Genomic DNA, 21,249 nt, shown 5'->3' with positions numbered 1-21,249 from the left:
CACATAAATATTATTATTGTATTTTCATGATTAGTGAAATAGGTATACCCAGTGGTTGTATAAAGTTTATACTACAGTATAAACTGTTGTTATATATGTGTGTATGTGTACTGTATTATACAGTCTGTATATTAATTCAATTAAAAGACAATTAGATATCAATATAATAATAATAGTATTAGATATAAATAAATTGTAATTATCAAAAACAAACAAACAATCCAATAAATAAATTACATTTTTTTTATAATTAAATACATAAAAATAAACTAAAATTTATTATTTTTAAAAAATGTTAAATTAAAAGATCATGAATACGAAGGAAATGAGACTTATGTTTGGAGCCCTGGAGCTGAATGGTCGACATATTCGGTGTTGACTGAAACGGACTGCACGGCAGCTCCTCATCGTCGCTACTGTGCTGGCGGTCATTGACATCATTATTATCATCACTGGCATCGCTGTCCTGGCCGTCAAACTGTAAACATTTGCCAGACCCGGAGGTAGTGCTGCTGTCGACAAACGGCGGCAACGATTGTATAACGCCTTTAAGCTCTTTATAGTTGTCCTCATTTATGGTAAACGATTCGTGCAATTCTGACTTCAAGTGCTATTAAATAAGGGACAAGTGTTTGGATACAAACAAACAAACAATTAATTATTTAATTTTTAAAAATCAATTTTATATGTTATTGTCTTTGAATGACACAAACCTCATACAAATCATCATAATCTGTGGCACAGATCTCGCAAAAGGCTGGCGTCCGACGCTTTTTAATCAATTTGCTCTTTAAATACTGCGTCCCGTCTTTTGGAGTATTATTATTGATATTATTATTAATTGTTTCATTAAAATTATAATTAAAATTATTAACTTTTACATTATTATTATTATTATTATTATAACTACTAGTAATACTATGACCGRCAATATTAGTATTATTATTATTAATCCGTTTGACGGCTGCGAGTCCTTCGAGCGATTCTTTTGGTTCATCATTTGTCGTCTCTTTTTGTACTTTTTTCTTCACAAATGGACACAAACTATCATTCAATTCGTAGTTAATGTTCGGCCAATCGGCAAACTCCTTATAGACTGGTCGGTGCTGTAGCCGATTGTCTTCGACTTTAATGTGCGGTCCTTTCAGCCGTTTTACGTGTGCCGTAGAGACGTCTGAATCGGCGATCACTTGTGGACTGACATGTTGTTTGCAAAACTCGAGTACTTCCAGTGCTTTCAGTATCTTTTTGTTCCAAAGACGACCTCTTTCGAGTACATCGGTTGGTAGCGCCGGCTGTTTCATCTCATTGGTCCTCAATTTAGACAATAGTAACGATCCGCGCGAATTTTTATTAAGATTTATCGGCGACTGGACAGCCGTCGGCTCGCGTGACACCTCTCGATGGTGTGACTTATCGGTGACTTTTGGTGGCCATAGAGCTTCGGGTCGCGTTGTAATTATGTAATGGACTCGTTGGTGAAGAAAATCGCTTATCGCCTAAAAAAACAAAACAAAAACTATTAACACAACTGACAAACAAATAATTAGCGACAGAGCCGTAGCCGTTGGTTTGGCCACTAAATACATACGCCGCCCAACTGAGTGATCAATTGGTCCAATTGTTTGGCCAATTGCGGCGAATTTTCTGTGTCCAAGTAAAATCGCTTCCCTTGAAACCCGGCCATTGTTTTCGGCACCGTTTGATTATTCGCTTGTTGTGCGCGCCGTTATCTCTCAACTTACAAATGTATAATGTATTGGACTGTTTGACTGAGACTGGTGTTGGCGCGCATACGCATACACTGTGTGTATAATATTTTACACACAAACACATACCTACTGTCCAAAACTACTACTACTGTCCCGCATGTGTGTGTGTATGTATATRTGTGTATATATGTGTGTGTGTGTGTGTGTGTGTGTGTGTGTGTGTGTGTGTGTGTGTGTGTGTATGTATGTATGTGTGTGTGTGTGTGTGTGTRTGTGTGTGTGTGTTATGCGCATCCCAATCCTATGCCACATAACAAACACAACACACAATCCAACAACACTTGCCTTACAGTGTAATCACAACTACTGTACTCTAATGTGTTGATAGTGTGGACTGTCTGTAGTGTTGAAGGCATTGAAACAAACTTTGGGAGAGAAGTGCCAACAAAACCAAACACAACATACAGTCAGTCATACAGTGTGTATAGCATTGAATGTATTGAATATCTAATAAAAAACTTTTCGGTCATCACTTGTTTGTTGTGTTGTTATTGTTGTTGTAGTTGTAGTTATAGTTGATTATTGTTGTTGTTGTCCTCCAACTAACCCAAAACCAAACACACAATGACTGTCCCATCAATACGTATATTATTATTATTATTATTATTATTATAGTGATTGTCATCAATAGATAATTATAATAAAACCTCATTCAGTGTCTCTGTGTGTTTGTCTGTCCCAAACAACTCTCAACCCAACCAACTGATCCAAACATGTTTTTTCCAAGACGTCGCGGACTATACATTAGGATAATATTGTTGATACCGTTTACGTGGCTATTGATAACATTAATATTTTCATTGAACCAACGCATACCTTCATCAAAGTCGGCACCCGATAGTAGTGGTGGCAGTGGTGCTGGTGGTGGAGGACAACCAGCACACGCACAACCATTGGTAGCCAATGATCAACAACAACAACCACAACTACCTGTCCGATTGGACAGTGGTGTAGATAATAGCAATATTAACAGTAATGATAATAATAATAATGTAAATAATGATAAAAATAGTATTAATAATATTGAAAGTAATGTAAATATGAATAAAAGGCCAAAAATGAATAAAAAGTCTCAATTAGTGAGAGAAAAGGTATTTCCCATACATTTTAATAAACGATTTTTTTTATGAACACGTCATTTGATTTTTAATATTTTATTGTTTTGTTTCTCTGAATTGATAATCAATTAGAAAGAAGAGATGGAAAGAGAAGCTGTGATACCGGCGCCCAAAGACTCGTCCAGTTTTGGCGAAATGGGTAAACCAGTGCTGTTGACGGTAAGCACCAGTAATCTCTCTTTTGTATTGACTGTCCCTTTAAATGTAGATATCGATAGAGAGAGAGAGAGAGAGAGAGAGAAATACAACTTTGTTGTCAAAAACTTTTGTTTTATGTGTTGTTTTGTTTTTTTTTCGTTTAATTTTTTTGTTTGTTATTTTTTTTTTGTTTTGTTGTTTCRTTTCATTTGTTATCTAATTTGGTTTGAATGTTGTTTAACGTCTCTAAATTGGACGCAAATTTGATTGAAAATTTTTATTTATTTCACACAAACTTTTATTGTCACCCAAAAAGCATTGATTATCTCGATATATAACTTATATAACCCAAACATATATATATATATTTAATGGTATAATTGAATGTACAGAACGTATCGCAAGAAATCCAGCGAAAGATAGACAAAGGATGGGAAAGCAATGCATTCAATCAATACATCAGTGATTTGATATCAATTGATCGCAAATTGCCTGACGTTAGAGATCCACAGTATGTATATAACTGTTTTCACTCATTTACTCTATATATATATACCAATATAAACCATAACTGCACAGAGATTTATATAAACTATGTTTTTGGATAACTTTAATAGTATTTATTGGTTTTATGGCTAACAAACCGTTAAATTGAATATCCATTTAATATAGTTTTTTTGTTTGTGTGTTCACATTTTCACTGTACACTAACACACATACAACCATTACATAACAATTTTGTTGTTATATTAGTTTACTATACTATTTTTAGGGATATATGTTGATCATATTTGATGTTTTATCGCATTTAGTTAAACTCACAATCCTTAATAGTCTAACCGTTAGTTTCCATTAAACAGACAGTAAAAAGACATCAAAAAAAGTTTATTTTTATGCCAAACATTGTATGTGTATGTAATGTATTAAACTTTTTCATTAGTATTTTTGTTTCTTTCTCTTTTTATTTTCATTATTATTATTATTTCTCAGTCTTTGTCGATAGCCTTTAGGCTTCTCATTATTTTCTACTTATATGTATTAGAATATATATACTGTTGTATATATATATATGGTTTCAACGCACGGATATATCACAGACTACACATATATAACTGTATATTATATAACACACGCTATAAAAGAGTTATCAAAACATTTGCTAAAATATTATTTTCCATTAAAATAATTGCATTTTTATGTCTTTGTCTTTGCCCTATAGGTTATGAAAATTGTATTATTTTTGTTTTGTTGTTAAAGAGAAAATTTTTATTAACAATAATTATTATTTGTTTTAATGCACATTTGCTTTTAGTGAGAGAGAGAAAAATTTACTGATAACTTGTGCGTAAAATTAATTTTAATATTTTTAAATATTTAATATTATTTAAACAAATATTTAGTTTCACTATTTTATCCCATCTCTCACTCTCTTTCTCTCTCTCTCTCTCTCTCTCTCTCTCTCTCTCTCTCTCTCTCTCTCTCTCTCTCTCTATTGTTATTGTTTTTATTAATTGCATTTTATACTGTATAATATAATATAGTTATAATAATATTAATTTTATATTCTCATTGTAAAATTTATAATGCAATAATAATAATAATGCTTATCTAAGCTAACATTGCTATAAGCGACACAAATAAATACAATTTTCAATGAAATGACTTATTATTTAAAACTATAAATAAAACGTGATTCTCAAGGAATGCGTATAAAATWATTGAATAAATTTTATGTTTGCATTGAATTTTACAACAATTGCTTTAATGTTTACAATACAATAATGATATTACAGTACATATATAATAATTTACTGTATATTATTAAATATATTGTATGTAATATAAATAAGTTTATAGTTAGTTATATGATATAGCTAAGCGTGTTTAATAGACCTGGATCAATTACATGCAAATGTATTGGGCGTTTTCCGATTGGATTTTTTATTATTATCAAAATATCTAATATAATTTATTATTATACTAATAATAAAAATAAATGAATATATTGTACATATATTTAATACATCAACATTAGTGAGGAACTCATATAATAAATGGATTTACAGAATATCATTGAAGTATAGGTATAGACCGATAATGAACACGAATATTAGTGTAAATGTTTTTTTACGAAATATTGGATTTTTTATAGTTTTACTTTAAATATTTATATAAATTTTATTATATTATCAATAATATTGTGAAAAATAAAATTGTATAGGATTTTGCTTTATGGATCACGTATTATATATATTACACAAGTGTACACATTTATCTCAATAAATGTATTACCATTGCATTGCACACAAATACAAAAAAAATGTGATATATTTTTAAAAAGTCCATGAATTGGCTTCAATWTGATTAGATGTCCAAATCTTATCTTATTTCGGACTAACCGAACCAAACCGTTTTTAGGAAAATAATACTTTATTTTTTTWAAAAATTAAACTAATTATTTAAATTACATTATTATTGTAATTATATTATTTTGAACAAAAGCAAATATGTTTTTTATAAAATTTTTTGTTTAAACTWCTATTAAATAATTAACTTTAATTATTTATATATATAGTTTAATAAAAATTAAAGTACGAATCTAACTAAACCTAAAGCAGAGTTTTTGAGCAAATATTGTTTAGCCATTAAATTTGATTATTATATTTTGATTTTTAGTCTTAATAAAGTTTAATTAAGTAGTCTTCTACTATAATATACATTTTATATTTATATAAAATAAATTTTCTTATATAAATAAAAATTTGTTTGTTGTCACTCACATTTGTTTAGTATAGTTGACAAACAATTTATATGTATTTATATTATCAACAAAATTTATATATATATATATACCGGTATACAAATATATCATACATTTGAATGATGAACTGTGTATTTTTAAAAATAGATTATATTTACAAAATAATAATAATAGACTAATGCATCCCATTTATTACACGGCTTTTAAGTCCAGGCAATGCCTCAAAATTTTTTTTGTTGATGTTTACTAACTCTTGTGACTATTGAATTCACTTAGCATTCAGTGACCGATGGATTTGTAGTGAAATCATAAGTTAACTCCAAATATATGTGTATATAATATATAAATATAAAAAATAAGGTTTCAAATGTACAATACTATATATATATATATACCCATTCTGTATATAATTTATACCCGGCTATTGGCGGGCAATCAATCATAAGACTACCGAAAAAGTATATAAAAAGATATAGATATTTTTGAGACAAAAAAATGAATATAAAAATATATATATATATATATCACTCAATAACTCAAATTTTTTAAGATTTCGGTGACTTTTTGTTGTTGCTCTCATTGTATTGTGTTTTCTCTCTATCACACACTCGATGGTGTTATGTAAGGCATATCCCGAACCCAACACAACAACAACACAAATCGATAAGTAATCAATTTTCAGTTAGTTTTATGTCATTTTATTATTGTGTGTGCAATATATATATATATATTGAAAAATTTTATTTTATATATATATATATATATATGATATAAAATTTTTACAACCATATTAAGTGCTAATATTCTTAGCATTTATTATTGATTTGACTCTGTTCACTGATGTTTATTATGATATGATATTTGTTTTATTTGATTTTTTTATATATATTTATTTTATTGTATTGTGTAATTTATATTTAATTAACTTTTAAAATTAACTTTTTTGTTTGATTTTTTTATTTGATATTCAATCCGTGTCATAATCTAATAAAAAATTTATATATAGTATATTGTATTATTGCATGATATGATGTTATGATCAGTCGATTATGACTATACTTTACTTTTTTTTAGTAGAAATGATAGATATATTTTTAATATTATATATATATATTGTATTTATTTTGTGATTTTCACACAAATACTTTGAAGACACGATTTGATTTTTCATAGACTGTGTTTCATATGTTATTTTGTGTGCGATTTATCCATTGCTAAGATTTTTATTTATCAACAATTTTCTTTAGCTCACATAAACTTATTTTCTACATTACTTTTTTCAACGAGTTATATATATATATATATTTTCAGTACTTTTTTTWWAAAAAAAACTATTTTTATTTTCCATTGAACTGAAGCCTATCTATCGTTGATTTTTGAGTGAGAAATTTTCATCCAAAATCAGTGTAGAAATTATTTTCACTGTTGACTAGATTTTCACTTTGATTTTATTTTTGATTTTATTTTTTGTATTATATATATATACTATATTTTCTTTTATTCTCAACTTTTATTACGTTAGATCTCGTGTTTCCCTAAATGAAATAAAGTGTTATCAATTAGATTTGGTCATCAATTTATCTCTGACTGTGTTTTTTATTATTATTTTTAGTTGAATTACTATTTCTTGAGATTTTCAAATGATAGAGAATTTCATTTTTAATATATATATTGTATTTTTTTAGTTGAAAATAATTTGATCCACAAAACAAAATTTTTTGATGAAAAATTATCAGTTTRTTTGCTTTGAAATCTAATATAGTTTGCATACCATATTTGTTATAAATTATTTATCAAAAAATTTATATATAATATATATATACAACAACAACAACAGCTACTAACGCAAGGAATATATTTTATTATTAGAAAAATATTCTGTTAATAAAAGGCATGTTATGATAGATATTGAGTTGAAAATTAATGATTGGCTTAAAAATGCTATTCATATCCATATAAATATATGTATGTACTATATGTTCAGTATATATAATATTGAATAAATATATATATATATATATATATATATATATATATATATATATATATAATAAATGAATATCTGTTTTTTATAGTTTTYAACAAAACGTTATGCAATTTTATTGTTAAAGCAATCAAACTACTCAAGATTTATGACTATATATATATATATAATTTTTTTAAAAAAATTTCTATATTTTATTCATGCATACTATTTAACTATTGATATGATAAAAATTTACTGGTCTTTAGTATCACTTTTTATAGTATTTCTTGAGTGTGTGTGTGTGTTGTCTCTTATGAATACACGATATATGTTTGAGTTATAAAACTACTCAATACATATGACAAAGATTTTTATTGGCAAATGACAATTGTTTTACTATTTTAATGTTWTATATATATATATTGTATATCTATATCTATATATTTATATAAAAAAATTACTATTGAGATCAATAATGCGCTCGTTATTATTAAGTTAACTGAAAATAAATTACATAATAAAATGTCACACAAATAGTCGACATATAAATAACATTATGACAAAAATTTTGTCATTTAGTAAGAGAGAGAGTTTAACAATTGTATAGAGATTACACACAATTACTATAGATTTGAATAACTAAAAGAGGGTACACTACTATTAAAAATAGTGAATAACTTATATTTTGAGTGTAGAGTACTATACTATTTCTATTCATCCCTTTTTATCATCAAATGTCATGAAGAAAAATGCCATATATTTGTTACGAACAGCCCTTTCATTATGAAATATTTTTTTGCCTCCCATTCCTCCCTCYTCTGTGTCTCTAACATTGGTATTCGTACTCAAAAAAAACTTTATTCTTGTTGTTAACATTTTTGTCTGTTTCTAACAGAGAGAATATTATAGAGAATAATACAGAATATTATTATATTTAGAGAAATACAGAATATGTCACAAGAATTGAATAAAAATTATAGCGATCTGTCATTGTTGTCGACGCTATTATATATCATTTTAATTCAAACTTTATTTTTTGTGGTTTAAGTTTAGACACACACACACACAAACTTGTGGGTTAAACTATATATGTAATCAAAAATTATAATAGATATGAGAARTGTATATATATATTTTTAAAAGGCTATAGATATCTAATACAGAATAATATCTAACTTTGTGTTGTTTAGGTTCTGAAAAAAATCTTAAAATAATCTATTTTTAAAGTTTTTAAAAAATAGTAGAAAAGTTATTAAATTGAATTAGAAATTTTATTTAATAAAGTAATAAATTTCTATTTATATAATTATTTAGAAATACGAATTTTGTAAATAATATTTATWTATATATWWATATATTTTAATTATAGGCATTAAATTTTTATTACATTGTAACTTTGTATTGTGATTTATTTATTAAATTAAATGTTCATTGAATTGATATAAATTTAATTATTAAAACTAGAAACTTATGTGGCTTCTTAAGCATTTACTTGACCTTAAATTTAGTAAAATAGTTTACAAAAATAAATAGTAAAATATTTAACAAAATTTATTTTTAGTTATTTATCATAAAATATTAATTGATTTTAATTAATTAATTAGCAGTTTTTTAATGTAATAAAATTAATAATAATAATTTGTATGATGTAGTGAATACTGAATCAATAGGAATAATAGTTATTTGGATTTAGATATCTATTATACTACATATACATTACATGCACACAATATTACCAAATTACATGAATATTATAGCTGTTAGTTATAAATTTATTGGTTACAAACAACTTGAATATATAATTGCCAATACTATTGATATATACAGTACAGGTATATATATATATATATATTTATAATTGATGTCAACAATGTTTTATCTATCTATTAATCAATATAGATGTAAGAAAATTGATTACTTACCTAAATTGCCGGACACGTCGGTCATCATATGCTTTCACAACGAGGCCTGGAGTGTATTGTTACGGACTGTTCACAGTGTGTTCAACCGATCGCCAAAACATTTAATTAAAGAAATCATTTTAGTCGATGACTTCTCCGATCAACGTAAGTCTAATAACATATATATATTGATATAACTATTTCTCTCTACTGTATCCATGGTATGCCATATATCTATATATTTAATGTATATATATCATGCCATACACAATGCATTGTAGATAACAATAGATCGGGTAGTCTTCCTATTCATTCACTAGTCTTTTATATCCATCCACACACACACACACACACACACACACACACTGCTATATACAGTGTATATGCCGATACCATACAATGTATCACTCATTGCTTATTTACTACTGAAGTACTACTAGTCTTTAGTTATACAATTAATTTATTCACTCAAATATAGTCTAATTACAGAAAAAGTATTTAAAAAATATATAGCTATGTTGATAGATTTAAATATAAAATTTAGATACAGTACTGTATAGCTTAATATAAAAATTAGTTGCAATCAGCAGTCAGAGTAAACATTTAAAATGGATAATTAAATTTTTGACATACATCTATTCAATTATTTACTATATTTTATATGTATATACTGTATATATACATACTATATATATATATATACATGAACCAATATATCAGTATATACTATAGTTTGATATACAATGTATTAGACCATATACAGTATATACTGTAGATATAAAAATAAAATATATTGATATCACAAACACACACACAATACTCATATATTTTATATGCCAAAAACATACATAATTTTTGCCTACAAGTCCTCCTGGAATGTATGTTTATTTTATGTTATATAGAATATAAAAGTACTTAAATGGATGTGAATAAAAACTACTGATGTTTGCATTTTCAACACAAAACATTCCTAACTTTCCATTTGCTGTTTCCTGACTCCCGGTTCTCATCCCAACTATGCAATTGTAAACGAGTAGACAATTCATTAATTAATTGTTACGAGTTTTTTAAGCATATATTGACATTAGTTGTAGAATATTCTTGTTGTTAGTGTTATCACAGAATTTATTGTCAGAAAACATGCATTAAATGCAAACTTTAATTACATAAAACATGTCATTAGTTATTGCGTGTAAGAGGAGTACTACTTCAACGCTAATGTAATGACTTTTTTTCAGTAATAATTTGCTAAATATTTTTCTACGATATGTTTTTCGCTAATTATTTCTACATTAAAAACATTTTATCTCACTTTTTATGATTTGTCTGATTTTGTGTTTTTTAAACATGTAATACAAAAAGCTTGTAGTCTTTAATATATATATATATATTTCTTATTATCCATAAGGAAGGCTCAGTCCTACAATACATACATATATATAGTGAAAAAAGTTTGATTGATTAATAAAACAGTAACTGTAGTTTTTTCTCTTTATCATACATAATATCCACCAGTTTTTCATTTATATACTACAAGTGCTTTATATTAATAGCCTTTTCCTCTAATATCTCAATATAATACCACACTCTTAGAATATATATTATATTAACTGTTTAAATGCCCTTATTTTATGGTGACTTACCTGAATGTCTATCTCTTAACTGTCCCTTTACTTTTGGTGATGGATTGTATATGTAATGTGCGTATGTCTTACCAGTGCATCAACTGATGTATTACTACTACTATTACTACAGTTACTAAAGGTTTTAGTCCCTCTAAATCCCACTCAAACTATCTTTTCAATTAATTGTCCAAAACTTTTTGGGATTGTTTTTGTTTATCTATTTATAACTACTATATAATATATTTACTACTAATTAATTATTTTCCTGCACTTGTGCTAAACCAGTGATTGTGTCACTCATACGCTTCAACAATGATATTACGAAATAAGTGGAAAACTTTGATTAGATTTTATATATATTTCCCTTTTATTTTTCTTGTATTGCATTCATATAATTAATTTTAGGGAAAATTTTGTTTGTAAAGAAAGAAAGAAAAAAAAGTTCATAAAAATTCAATTAAGTCTTACGGAAAAATAAAGTTTAATGTAATTTTGTTTTTATTTTTTATTCAAATTGATAGCTCATTTAGCACAACAATTAGAGGATTATATGACAAAACTGGGAAAAGTAAAGATAGTTCGCGCCAAACGACGAGAGGGCCTAATCAGGGCCCGACTATTGGGTGCTTCAGCGGCTACCGGTCAGGTACTTACATATCTGGACTCGCATTGCGAATGCACTGAGGGATGGCTCGAACCGTTACTTAATAGGATAGCTATAAATCCGACAACCGTTGTCTGTCCAGTGATTGATGTGATCAACGACAAGACATTTGAGTATCACTACAGAGGTGAGGCCACTGCCGTCAATGTCGGCGGTTTTGATTGGAATCTCCAATTCAATTGGCATTCAGTACCCGAACGGGAAAAGAAAAGAAGGAAATACCCGACCGATCCCGTCTGGTATGCAAAAACACAATATTGTCTTTAAGCATATTGTTTTGTTTTGTTTTTACTTTACAAAGTAGTTATACTCACTATAACCCTAAAGCCGGTAAAAACTATTTTTTTTGCATAACTATGCCGTCAAAAAGCGTGAATATTTTATATCCATATATGCGGAGAGAAAAATGCATTTTCTCTCTCATCTAAAATGCATTTTCCATACTATAAAAAACACAATTGATTGGCACACACATCAAAAAATATGGCACAAGACTTATTTGCAATTATAATATTTATATATTATTATAGAAAAATATATATATAAATGTTGTTTTGTGTTGAATTAATTTTAGCTGTTATTCTCCGGTGAAATCCTTTTAGTATATTTAATACATAGAGATAAATCCCCTGTAGTTTTATAGATATTATTATACTGAAAAAAATTGTCTTTATATATCATATATATATATATATATAACTTATATACCACTCTTTATTGTAAAAAACTATTCATACATATAAATTAGATATAAATTTATATATATTTATATATTTATTTATTTTTCATCTTTTTTCTGTATGTTTGGTCGGTTAGGTCGCCAACAATGGCCGGCGGTTTGTTTTCCATAGATAAGGCCTTCTTCGAGAAGTTAGGCACTTATGATAATGGCTTTGACATATGGGGCGGTGAGAACCTGGAGCTATCGTTTAAGGTTAGATCATATATATTGATATATACTCTCTCTCTTTTATATCTCTCACAGACAAATGGTTTTTGTCCGTATATCTTATATATAAAAAAGTCTATATATTAAGCACATGGGGTGTCTCGGAGTTATGGGTATTATCACACTTATAAATCACTATAAGTTGTGGTTAAGCGATACATTGTGTGTGTTTATATATATACTGTATATATTGTACATTTTATATCAAATATATTATATACTATATTGAATATACAGTACTGTATACTACATATTATATACATTGTGGTATTGGTGGCAAAAAAGGTGGCAAAAATGACATTAAAATCATATATAATTTCTTTATAACTGACACTTATATCGGTTGGTGTGATCTTTCAATTAATTTTGTTATGAGATTAAGTCTTTATGAGATATTAATCCTATTATTAAAACCCCTATTTTAATGGTTTATATAAATCATTGTTTAAAGATATATATATTTATATAGAGAAATCTGAAATTATTTTTATGTCTTTTGCAGTATTTTATTTTCATTACTATTTTTACGAATATTATTATGACTTTTGTTGTAATAATAATAATAAGAATATATTAGCAAAATATTATGATTATTATATTCATTTAATGGTATTAATAAAATTATTATTATTATTATTATTATTATTATTATTATTATTATTATTATTATTATTATAATAGTATTATTATTATTTTTACTATATATTCTAACACTTTTCTAGATTTAATTACATTTTTTGCTGACACTACTTACTTACAGCCCATAAAATATGCAAATTTAAATGCAATCAATATTTTTGGTGCATTGTATAGTAATATTGCATAATTTATAATAAAATTATGAACATATATATAATATTTAATACCATATTGTACTGTTTAACACAAATTAGTTTTTCATGTTTTATTTGATTTATTGACGATTGACAATTGTAGCGATAAAATTGATATACAATTGATTAATAATAAATTTAATATTTTGTTTTATGAGACATTTTATTACTGATTTTATTTGTGTCATTGTAATACAGTTTTTTTCTGTACACATAAATATGTTGACAGTTTTATTATATTAATAACAGTGGATATTTATCTCATTTTTAATAATTTATGCTAAAATATTACTTTATATATATATATACGGTATATATATTATATGCGAAAATATTTTACGTTTATTGTTGTCGACGACTTTTATATTGTTTTTAGACTATAGTTAGTAGTTATGGTTTTAAGCACATAAATTCAGCATTTTTTCTCGCTTTGCTAGAAATAATAGCTTAACATTTATAGTTTTTATACTATTATTTTCAATGTTTTCTTTTTTGAATTTTTTTTCTTAAAAAATCAAATTTTTTTTTGTATATTATACTATAAAATGCTTTTATTTTTGTTTTAAAAGGAGAAAAATAGTGTGAAATTTATTTTTCTCGCATAATATATTCAAATTAGCTGTGAATTCAATATATGATCGATGATTGCATTGTGTGTTTGAGAGCACAAAAGTTTTCTCTCATTTTCTCTCTCTTTAAAAATATATCCTAATGTTTGTCATAAATAAAAATACTGTACTTTAATGTTCTAATGTTTCAGTGATATATCAATTCAGTGATTCTCTAATGCATTATATTATATAATATCATATAATATATATATATATATATATATATATATAAGGAATCAAAAAATTTCTTTTGTAACAAAAGTCAAGTCATTTACCATATGTTTTGTGTTTTATTATTATTATTATGAGATGTCAACTGTTTTATCATTTATTGTATATATATATATTGATATTTTTATGAGACTATTATTTTTATTTTATGTTATAATTAAATTTACTAATTGTGTTTGATTAAAATAAAGTTTTGCAATATAATTATTATTATTAGTTTTATTATAACTTATTATGTGACTTTTACATTGTTTGAAAAAACATAAAAATATCTAAAAATTATATAATTATATGTCATTTTGTAATATTATTATTTATAATAATAATAATAATAACACATTAATTGATAACTTTAATGCATCATTGAGTTGACACATAAAAAGAGATTAATTAGTTTTCTAATGCTATTTAAAGTTTGTACTAATATTAAATCAATCTTTTTTTTATAAATATTACATATTATTATTATTTTATATTTTTTTAACATTTTATTTGTTTTGCTAAAAGATGTTGTTATATATATTAAGATAGTAATTATGATTTATTTTTGTTATAAAAACTAATTATATATACATTTTTATGGAGTTGAACATCAAATTAGTTTTTTTTTTTTAATAATTACATGTAATTATAGTTTTTTATAATAGATTATTTTTGTTGTAGTTTTTTTTGTTGAAAAAAATATATTTACATTTTATTAATTTTTGTTTTTTCATAAATATAATTGAAAAAATATTTTTTAGAGCAAAAAATGAAATTTTGTTTTTTTAAAAAAGACTATTTTTTAATATTATATAGTCTACTGTAAATAAAGACTATTATAGAGGCTATTTAAAACATTAAAAATTATTACATTTTACAATATTAAAATTTAGTTTATTGCTTTGAAAGTTTAAATATATTTACCCCTATCACTAGAGAGGCATACATTAATTTTTTATAACTAAATTTTTTACATTTTTATGTTTTATCCACTCGTCTGCCATATATATATATATATATATATATATATATATATATATATATATATATATATATATATATATATATATATAATATAGAGCGCAAACATTAAAAAAAAAAATTTAAAAATTGCAAAAACCATATTAAGTTAATTGAATTAAATTCAATGTATATTTGGTAAGCTATTATATTGGTACTGTACTGTATATGCTTATATGCAGTATATATTGATTAAAAATTAAAAAWTTTTATTTTTTTTGTCAAGAGTTTTATATTTAAAAAAAATTAAAATTCATTTATAATATATTAAAAAACATATTTTTATTCGTACACTATGTTTATCTTAGTATCAAATGTATTAATAATATTATATTTTTATTGTTGACTTTGTTAAACATATTTTATTGATTTCTTTATTTTTTTATCTATAGTTTTAAATATTGTTTAAGTAATCTCCAGTTTTTTTCATACTTTCATCTCATTTCTAATTTATTATTCAAAGCTTTTCTCTATCACTTAATTCTCTCTCTCTCTCTCTCTCTCTYTCTTTCTTTCTYTCTCTCTCTCTCTCACCCACTCATTCATTCACTCACTCTTTCACTCACTAATTTACTCACTCACTCATTCATTTTCCCTTTTTATATGTATATAAGGGTTTAAATACTAAACACCAGTATTTTTACACACAATATTTTTTTGGGTAAATTCATTATTCATTAGCTATGCATTACTTTTTATGAAAGTGATGAACATTTTTTGTTTTGAAGCTATGGTTTCTCACTGAAACCCAGCATAAAGTGTAACAACACTTATACTAAAACTACTAATCAATGCATTTAATCTTTAAGCTAATGTCTCTGTCCTTTTCTCTCTATTGTTTTATACAAAAGCGTATACTTATATAACAACAACAATAATAATGAATGACTTGTTTTATCGTTTGATTATAATTAGCGATAATATTCATTGTCGCTAACGATTCACTTTACCATTATTTCAATGATGAGAGTGTATTAGCCATTTTCGATACCAATATAGACATCGTTATCTTTTGATGAGCTCCATGTGCTTTATATATATCCACAAAAAAATCATTTTATTAGACCTAACTTTACTAAAATGACTATTTATTATAATGACATTTAATATTTGATGATCTCTATGAAGTGATCTAATCTGATATATATTACTATTATTGTCTAGACCTGGATGTGTGGCGGAACTCTAGAGATAGTTCCCTGTTCTCATGTGGGCCATGTCTTCCGGTCCCGATCTCCATACAAGGTATGTCCACTATTACAGAGATTTTTTCGCAAAATTTAATTCAATTTTCCAATCGTTTGATTGCTTTCATCTCTCTCTCTCTCTCTCTCTCTCTCTCTCTCTCTATCTATCTMTCTMTCTCTCTCTCTCTCTTTCACTTTCTCTCTACTATTTGTGTGCTAATGGTTTATCACATTTAAGTTAAATATTTCTATATATGACAGTGAATATTAAACAGATGTTTCAATTGTCACACAAATGAATAGTTTACTATTATTTTATAGTGTTTGTATGTTTGTGTCTGTCTATCCTCTTATAAAAGTAAAATAACAATAATAATTATAATTATAAAATTTGATGTCTGTTTGTGTATTCCAGTGGCGATCCGGAGTTAATGTACTGAAACGTAACTCAATTCGTTTGGCAGAAGTTTGGTTAGACGACTACAAAAAGTATTACTACCAACGCATCGGTGACGACCTCGTGAGTTGCACTCGACTTATGTTTTGACATTTTATGACTTTCCAAAAAAATAACACAACTACAGTATAGTATATATATATATATTATGTGCGTGCGGTATGTGTGTGTGTGTGTGTGTGTGAATGTATGTGTATTAGCTTTAGGAATCGATATATGTTTTAACATTTAAATTGCACGCACAGAATATTCTGTATACCATATAATACATGGGATTTCAATTAACGAGAATTAGATTTTTTTCGTTTGTTATTTCAATGCATCGGTAGCTTAAAATAYAGTATATTACAAACAAATGATTTTAACAATAATAGTAATTATTTAATTTATTTTGTGGTTTAATTGTTTCGGTAATTAATAATTATATAATTTAGTCTTTTTTTAAATAATTAACATTATATTCAATAGTTGACTGTCACACAATATTAATTATTTTAAATCTAATTTAATTTTGTCTTTAACTAATTATAGGGTGATTTTGGTGATGTTAGTTCACGCAAGGAGTTACGCAAACAGTTGAGCTGTAAATCGTTTGACTGGTATATCAAGACTGTATATCCCGAACTGTTTGTTCCCGGAGAGGCTGTTGCATCGGGAGAGGTATGTCTTAGCAAATACTTAACACTTGTAGTTATAGATAGATATATAGATATATACAGTACAGATGTATATCATTTGCTGATACTGTATGTGTGTATAATACACAATATAATAAACTATATATGCATTTGTTGTTTTGGGTTATATAATATCAATTCATGTCACGTATGGCCAAATTCATACACACATATTATTTATATCATCAGACAATAACTTATTTAATTGTATTGATATAACTTAACACATAGTGTCTATAATATTATTGCTGTATATTTTCTCTTTCTGTATGTTATATATAAATATATACAATATATTTACGATATGATTATTGATTTCTTATATATATTTCCTTTTTTTCTGTCTATGCATTGAATTCCATTATATTTCTCTTATATATATATATATATATTTCATACATATATTTTGGCAAAAATTTCTTTCTCTCTATAGATTAACAGTAAGGCTCTCCATATCTAATGTATAGCTTCTGGTCTTTATTTAAGCTCTTATATAGACGACAGTCATATCCATCATTAATATACTTGAGATACCATTATATCTATAAGTTTATAGATTCAATATATATATACCAGTATATATATATTTATTTATGACTAATATATTATTGTTATTTTCTTTATTTAATTTACGTTATGTAACATATCTTGTTTTATGATATCGCTTTCCTTTCATATATTAGTTTTGCTAAGATATCTCAATATATATATATATATATATGTGGCATATACTCTATAAGCTATTATTAGTGTATCTAAACTAATATAAAGTAATAGACAATAGTTGAAATATTATTATTGGTATCATTATTATTGTTATGATGACGGCAGCAGTAGACTAATGTCTAATATATATATATTTTCTGGTAAACCATTTATATCTTTTTTATTTTCATATAATATCAGATCCGAAACCTCGGCGGCGATTCGCCCTCCAAGATGTGTGTCGACAGTCCGGCACGAAAAAGTGAATTTCATAAACCTATTGGTCTCTATCCGTGCCATAATCAGGGAGGAAATCAGGTAAGGCCTACAAACAATTTTATTTAAATTATATACATATTTTATGTTATTTGTTCAATTTTATGAGTTATTTTTTTTGCAAAAAATATCATTAAAAACATCGGAAAACAGATTTCGCAAATGTTTTTATAATTGTTTTTTAGTTTTTCTAAAATATATATGTTTTGTGTGCTGTTTTAGCTGATGTATGGATTTTTTTAGTTATATTTTAGATCATATTTCTTGATATATTACCGACAAATGTTTGCTTATCTCACTTATTCTCTCTCTCACTCTCTCTCACATACACACACACACTCACTCACTCAGTCACTCACATATAAATTCACTTTTTTAATGTTTTGTTTGTTTTATCATAAATTTATGTCTCATTTTATTATTATTATTTTAAATGTGATCTAAAATATTTTTTTTGTTATATTTTACAACATAAATGCTAATGAACTCATCGCTATAATCTCCACACTATTACCTCAATTGCCTTTTATTAAAACGAGTTTATTGTTGACAATTATATTTAGTATACACTAAATAAGTTGTACTTTTTTTTAGTACTCATTTGCCAGTTTTGCTAGTAATTTATATAATGACATAATTAAATAACATAAATATAATAATTTTTATTTATATTTACATTTGCATTTAATATATTTAAATTATAGCTTATAAATAGAAAATTATTTATATATGTTTCATATTATGTTTTATTTTATTATTATCATTTTTATGAATTTTTGTTATAGATTTTAATGGCAATGTTTTGCGCTTCAAAAATATTTTTTATTATATTTAATATATTATACTGTATATAAATATAAATATATATATATACTATATATATATATATATATTTGTTTTATATTTATTTGTAAAACAATGAAAAAAATCAAACGTAAGATTACAGTTAGCTATCTATCTATCATTTTTTTGATTTACTGTTGCGGCAAATATTTTTCAGACAATTTACTTTACAACACAAAAATTTTTAAGATATTATTTGTTATGATTTAATATTATTATTATTACTATTATTTGAGAAAAAATTACATTTCAAAACATTATGATAAATCTAACGTATTGTCTAATTTAATATTTTATTTGAGTTTGCTTTTTAAAAATAAGTTATTTATAAAACATCTAATCTAATAATCTTAAAACTTTATGCAATTATTCAAAATTATATTATAAACATTAAAAATAATATTAAATTATAATTTATAAAATTTATTTTTGCGCATATATTATAAAATTATTATTTATTTTAATCCAAATGATATATTATTCAGATTGTTAATTATATAAATTTTCATATTATTTATATATATTTTTTTGAAAACTTGATTAATGCAAATTATTATTTAAATATAGACTATATTGTGTTCATTTAAACAATTATATAACTTAATTATTTTATTTGCTAATAGTGTATAAATATATATATGTGAATCCGTTTTAATTAGTTTATAATTTTAATATTAAATTTAAATATTGTTTTATTTTAACTAATTATAATATTTAATATCAACTAATTAAATGTTTTATTTTTTACTAATTTTTTATTTTCAATACAGTATTGGCTTTTCAGTAAAGAAGGAGAGATTAGACGAGACGAGGCGTGTCTCGACTTTGCCGGCAAAGATGTTATACTATATCCATGCCATGGATCCAAAGGCAATCAGCACTGGATCTATAATAATGATTTGCATCAAATAAAACATGTGGTCAGCGGAAAGTGTCTGCAAATGTCTAACAATAGAGAAAAGCTACTCATGAAGGAGTGTTCACAACAGGAGTCGAACCAGAAGTGGAAGTTCTCGACCTATGATCCGTCCAAAGCTGCCAAAGATGGTGAAGACGATGACAACAATAACTTGAAATAATCATAATTTTGAAAGAAACACGTCTTTAACATACATTTTCTTTAGTGATTTTTTATTATTATTTAATTAATTGATTTTTTTATTTGTTTAAAAAAACTCCTATTTTATGAAATATATGTTATATAGTGTTGTTTGCAATTTTAATGTTTGTGTGAAGACATCGGAAAAATTTGTTTATTGTTATCCATTCAGACACACAAATACTGAATATCCGACAAAACAAACATCTATTCATCAAAAAAATTTTGTTACTGTATTTGCTTAGTAAACGAAAAATTATCATAACATCTAAGGTTTTTTTTATCTACACGAATGACTTTATTATTATTATTAACATTATATTTATTATTATTTTAAATCAAATTTTTATTTGTTTTTGAAGTCTATTCACTAAAGTTTTTTAATGCTAAAAGGTCTATACAAACATACAAATAGTTTATATGTATAGACATCT

General features: G+C 25.2%; 2 protein-coding genes across 2 annotated transcripts; one reads left to right on the top strand and one right to left on the bottom strand.

Moving 5' to 3' along the window:
* Window positions 1-295: 295 nt before the first annotated feature.
* On the bottom strand, window positions 296-1,856 carry LOC128965459 (protein DBF4 homolog A-like). Its single transcript, XM_054312166.1, has 4 exons — window positions 1,592-1,856; window positions 886-1,499; window positions 799-808; window positions 296-610 (listed from the first exon to the last, which is right to left on the bottom strand). The coding sequence occupies exons 1-4, from the start codon at window positions 1,685-1,687 to the stop codon at window positions 296-298; spliced, it is 1,035 nt and encodes a 344-aa protein (XP_054168141.1). The 5' UTR covers window positions 1,688-1,856.
* Window positions 1,857-2,028: 172 nt separating this feature from the next.
* On the top strand, window positions 2,029-21,141 carry LOC128959971 (putative polypeptide N-acetylgalactosaminyltransferase 9). The gene is made up of 11 exons (XM_054306057.1): window positions 2,029-2,863; window positions 2,963-3,049; window positions 3,421-3,539; window positions 9,655-9,821; window positions 11,803-12,184; window positions 12,762-12,879; window positions 16,736-16,816; window positions 17,174-17,278; window positions 17,747-17,875; window positions 18,799-18,915; window positions 20,487-21,141. The coding sequence occupies exons 1-11, from the start codon at window positions 2,486-2,488 to the stop codon at window positions 20,793-20,795; spliced, it is 1,992 nt and encodes a 663-aa protein (XP_054162032.1). The 5' UTR covers window positions 2,029-2,485; the 3' UTR covers window positions 20,796-21,141.
* The last annotated feature ends 108 nt before the right edge of the window (window positions 21,142-21,249 follow it).

This window comes from Oppia nitens, unplaced genomic scaffold, assembly GCF_028296485.1.
Source record: "Oppia nitens isolate AA-2021 unplaced genomic scaffold, nextdenovo-longstitch-racon4-pilon3 scaffold10_pilon_pilon_pilon, whole genome shotgun sequence".
Classification (NCBI taxonomy): Eukaryota; Metazoa; Arthropoda; class Arachnida; order Sarcoptiformes; family Oppiidae; genus Oppia; species Oppia nitens.
The sequence above is the reverse complement of the archived record's forward strand: the minus strand, read 5'-3'. Positions and strand labels throughout refer to the sequence as shown.

What these genes read in the sequence shown, in the direction of transcription:
- LOC128959971 (XM_054306057.1), top strand. Translation starts at nt 2,486, where the DNA reads ATGTTTTTTCCAAGACGTCGCGGACTATACATTAGGATAATATTGTTG. An exon ending in CTCAATTAGTGAGAGAAAAG is followed by an intron (nt 2,864 to 2,962) that starts GTATTTCCCATA and finishes ATAATCAATTAG; the next exon opens with AAAGAAGAGATGGAAAGAGA. An exon ending in GGTCCCGATCTCCATACAAG is followed by an intron (nt 16,817 to 17,173) that starts GTATGTCCACTA and finishes TGTGTATTCCAG; the next exon opens with TGGCGATCCGGAGTTAATGT.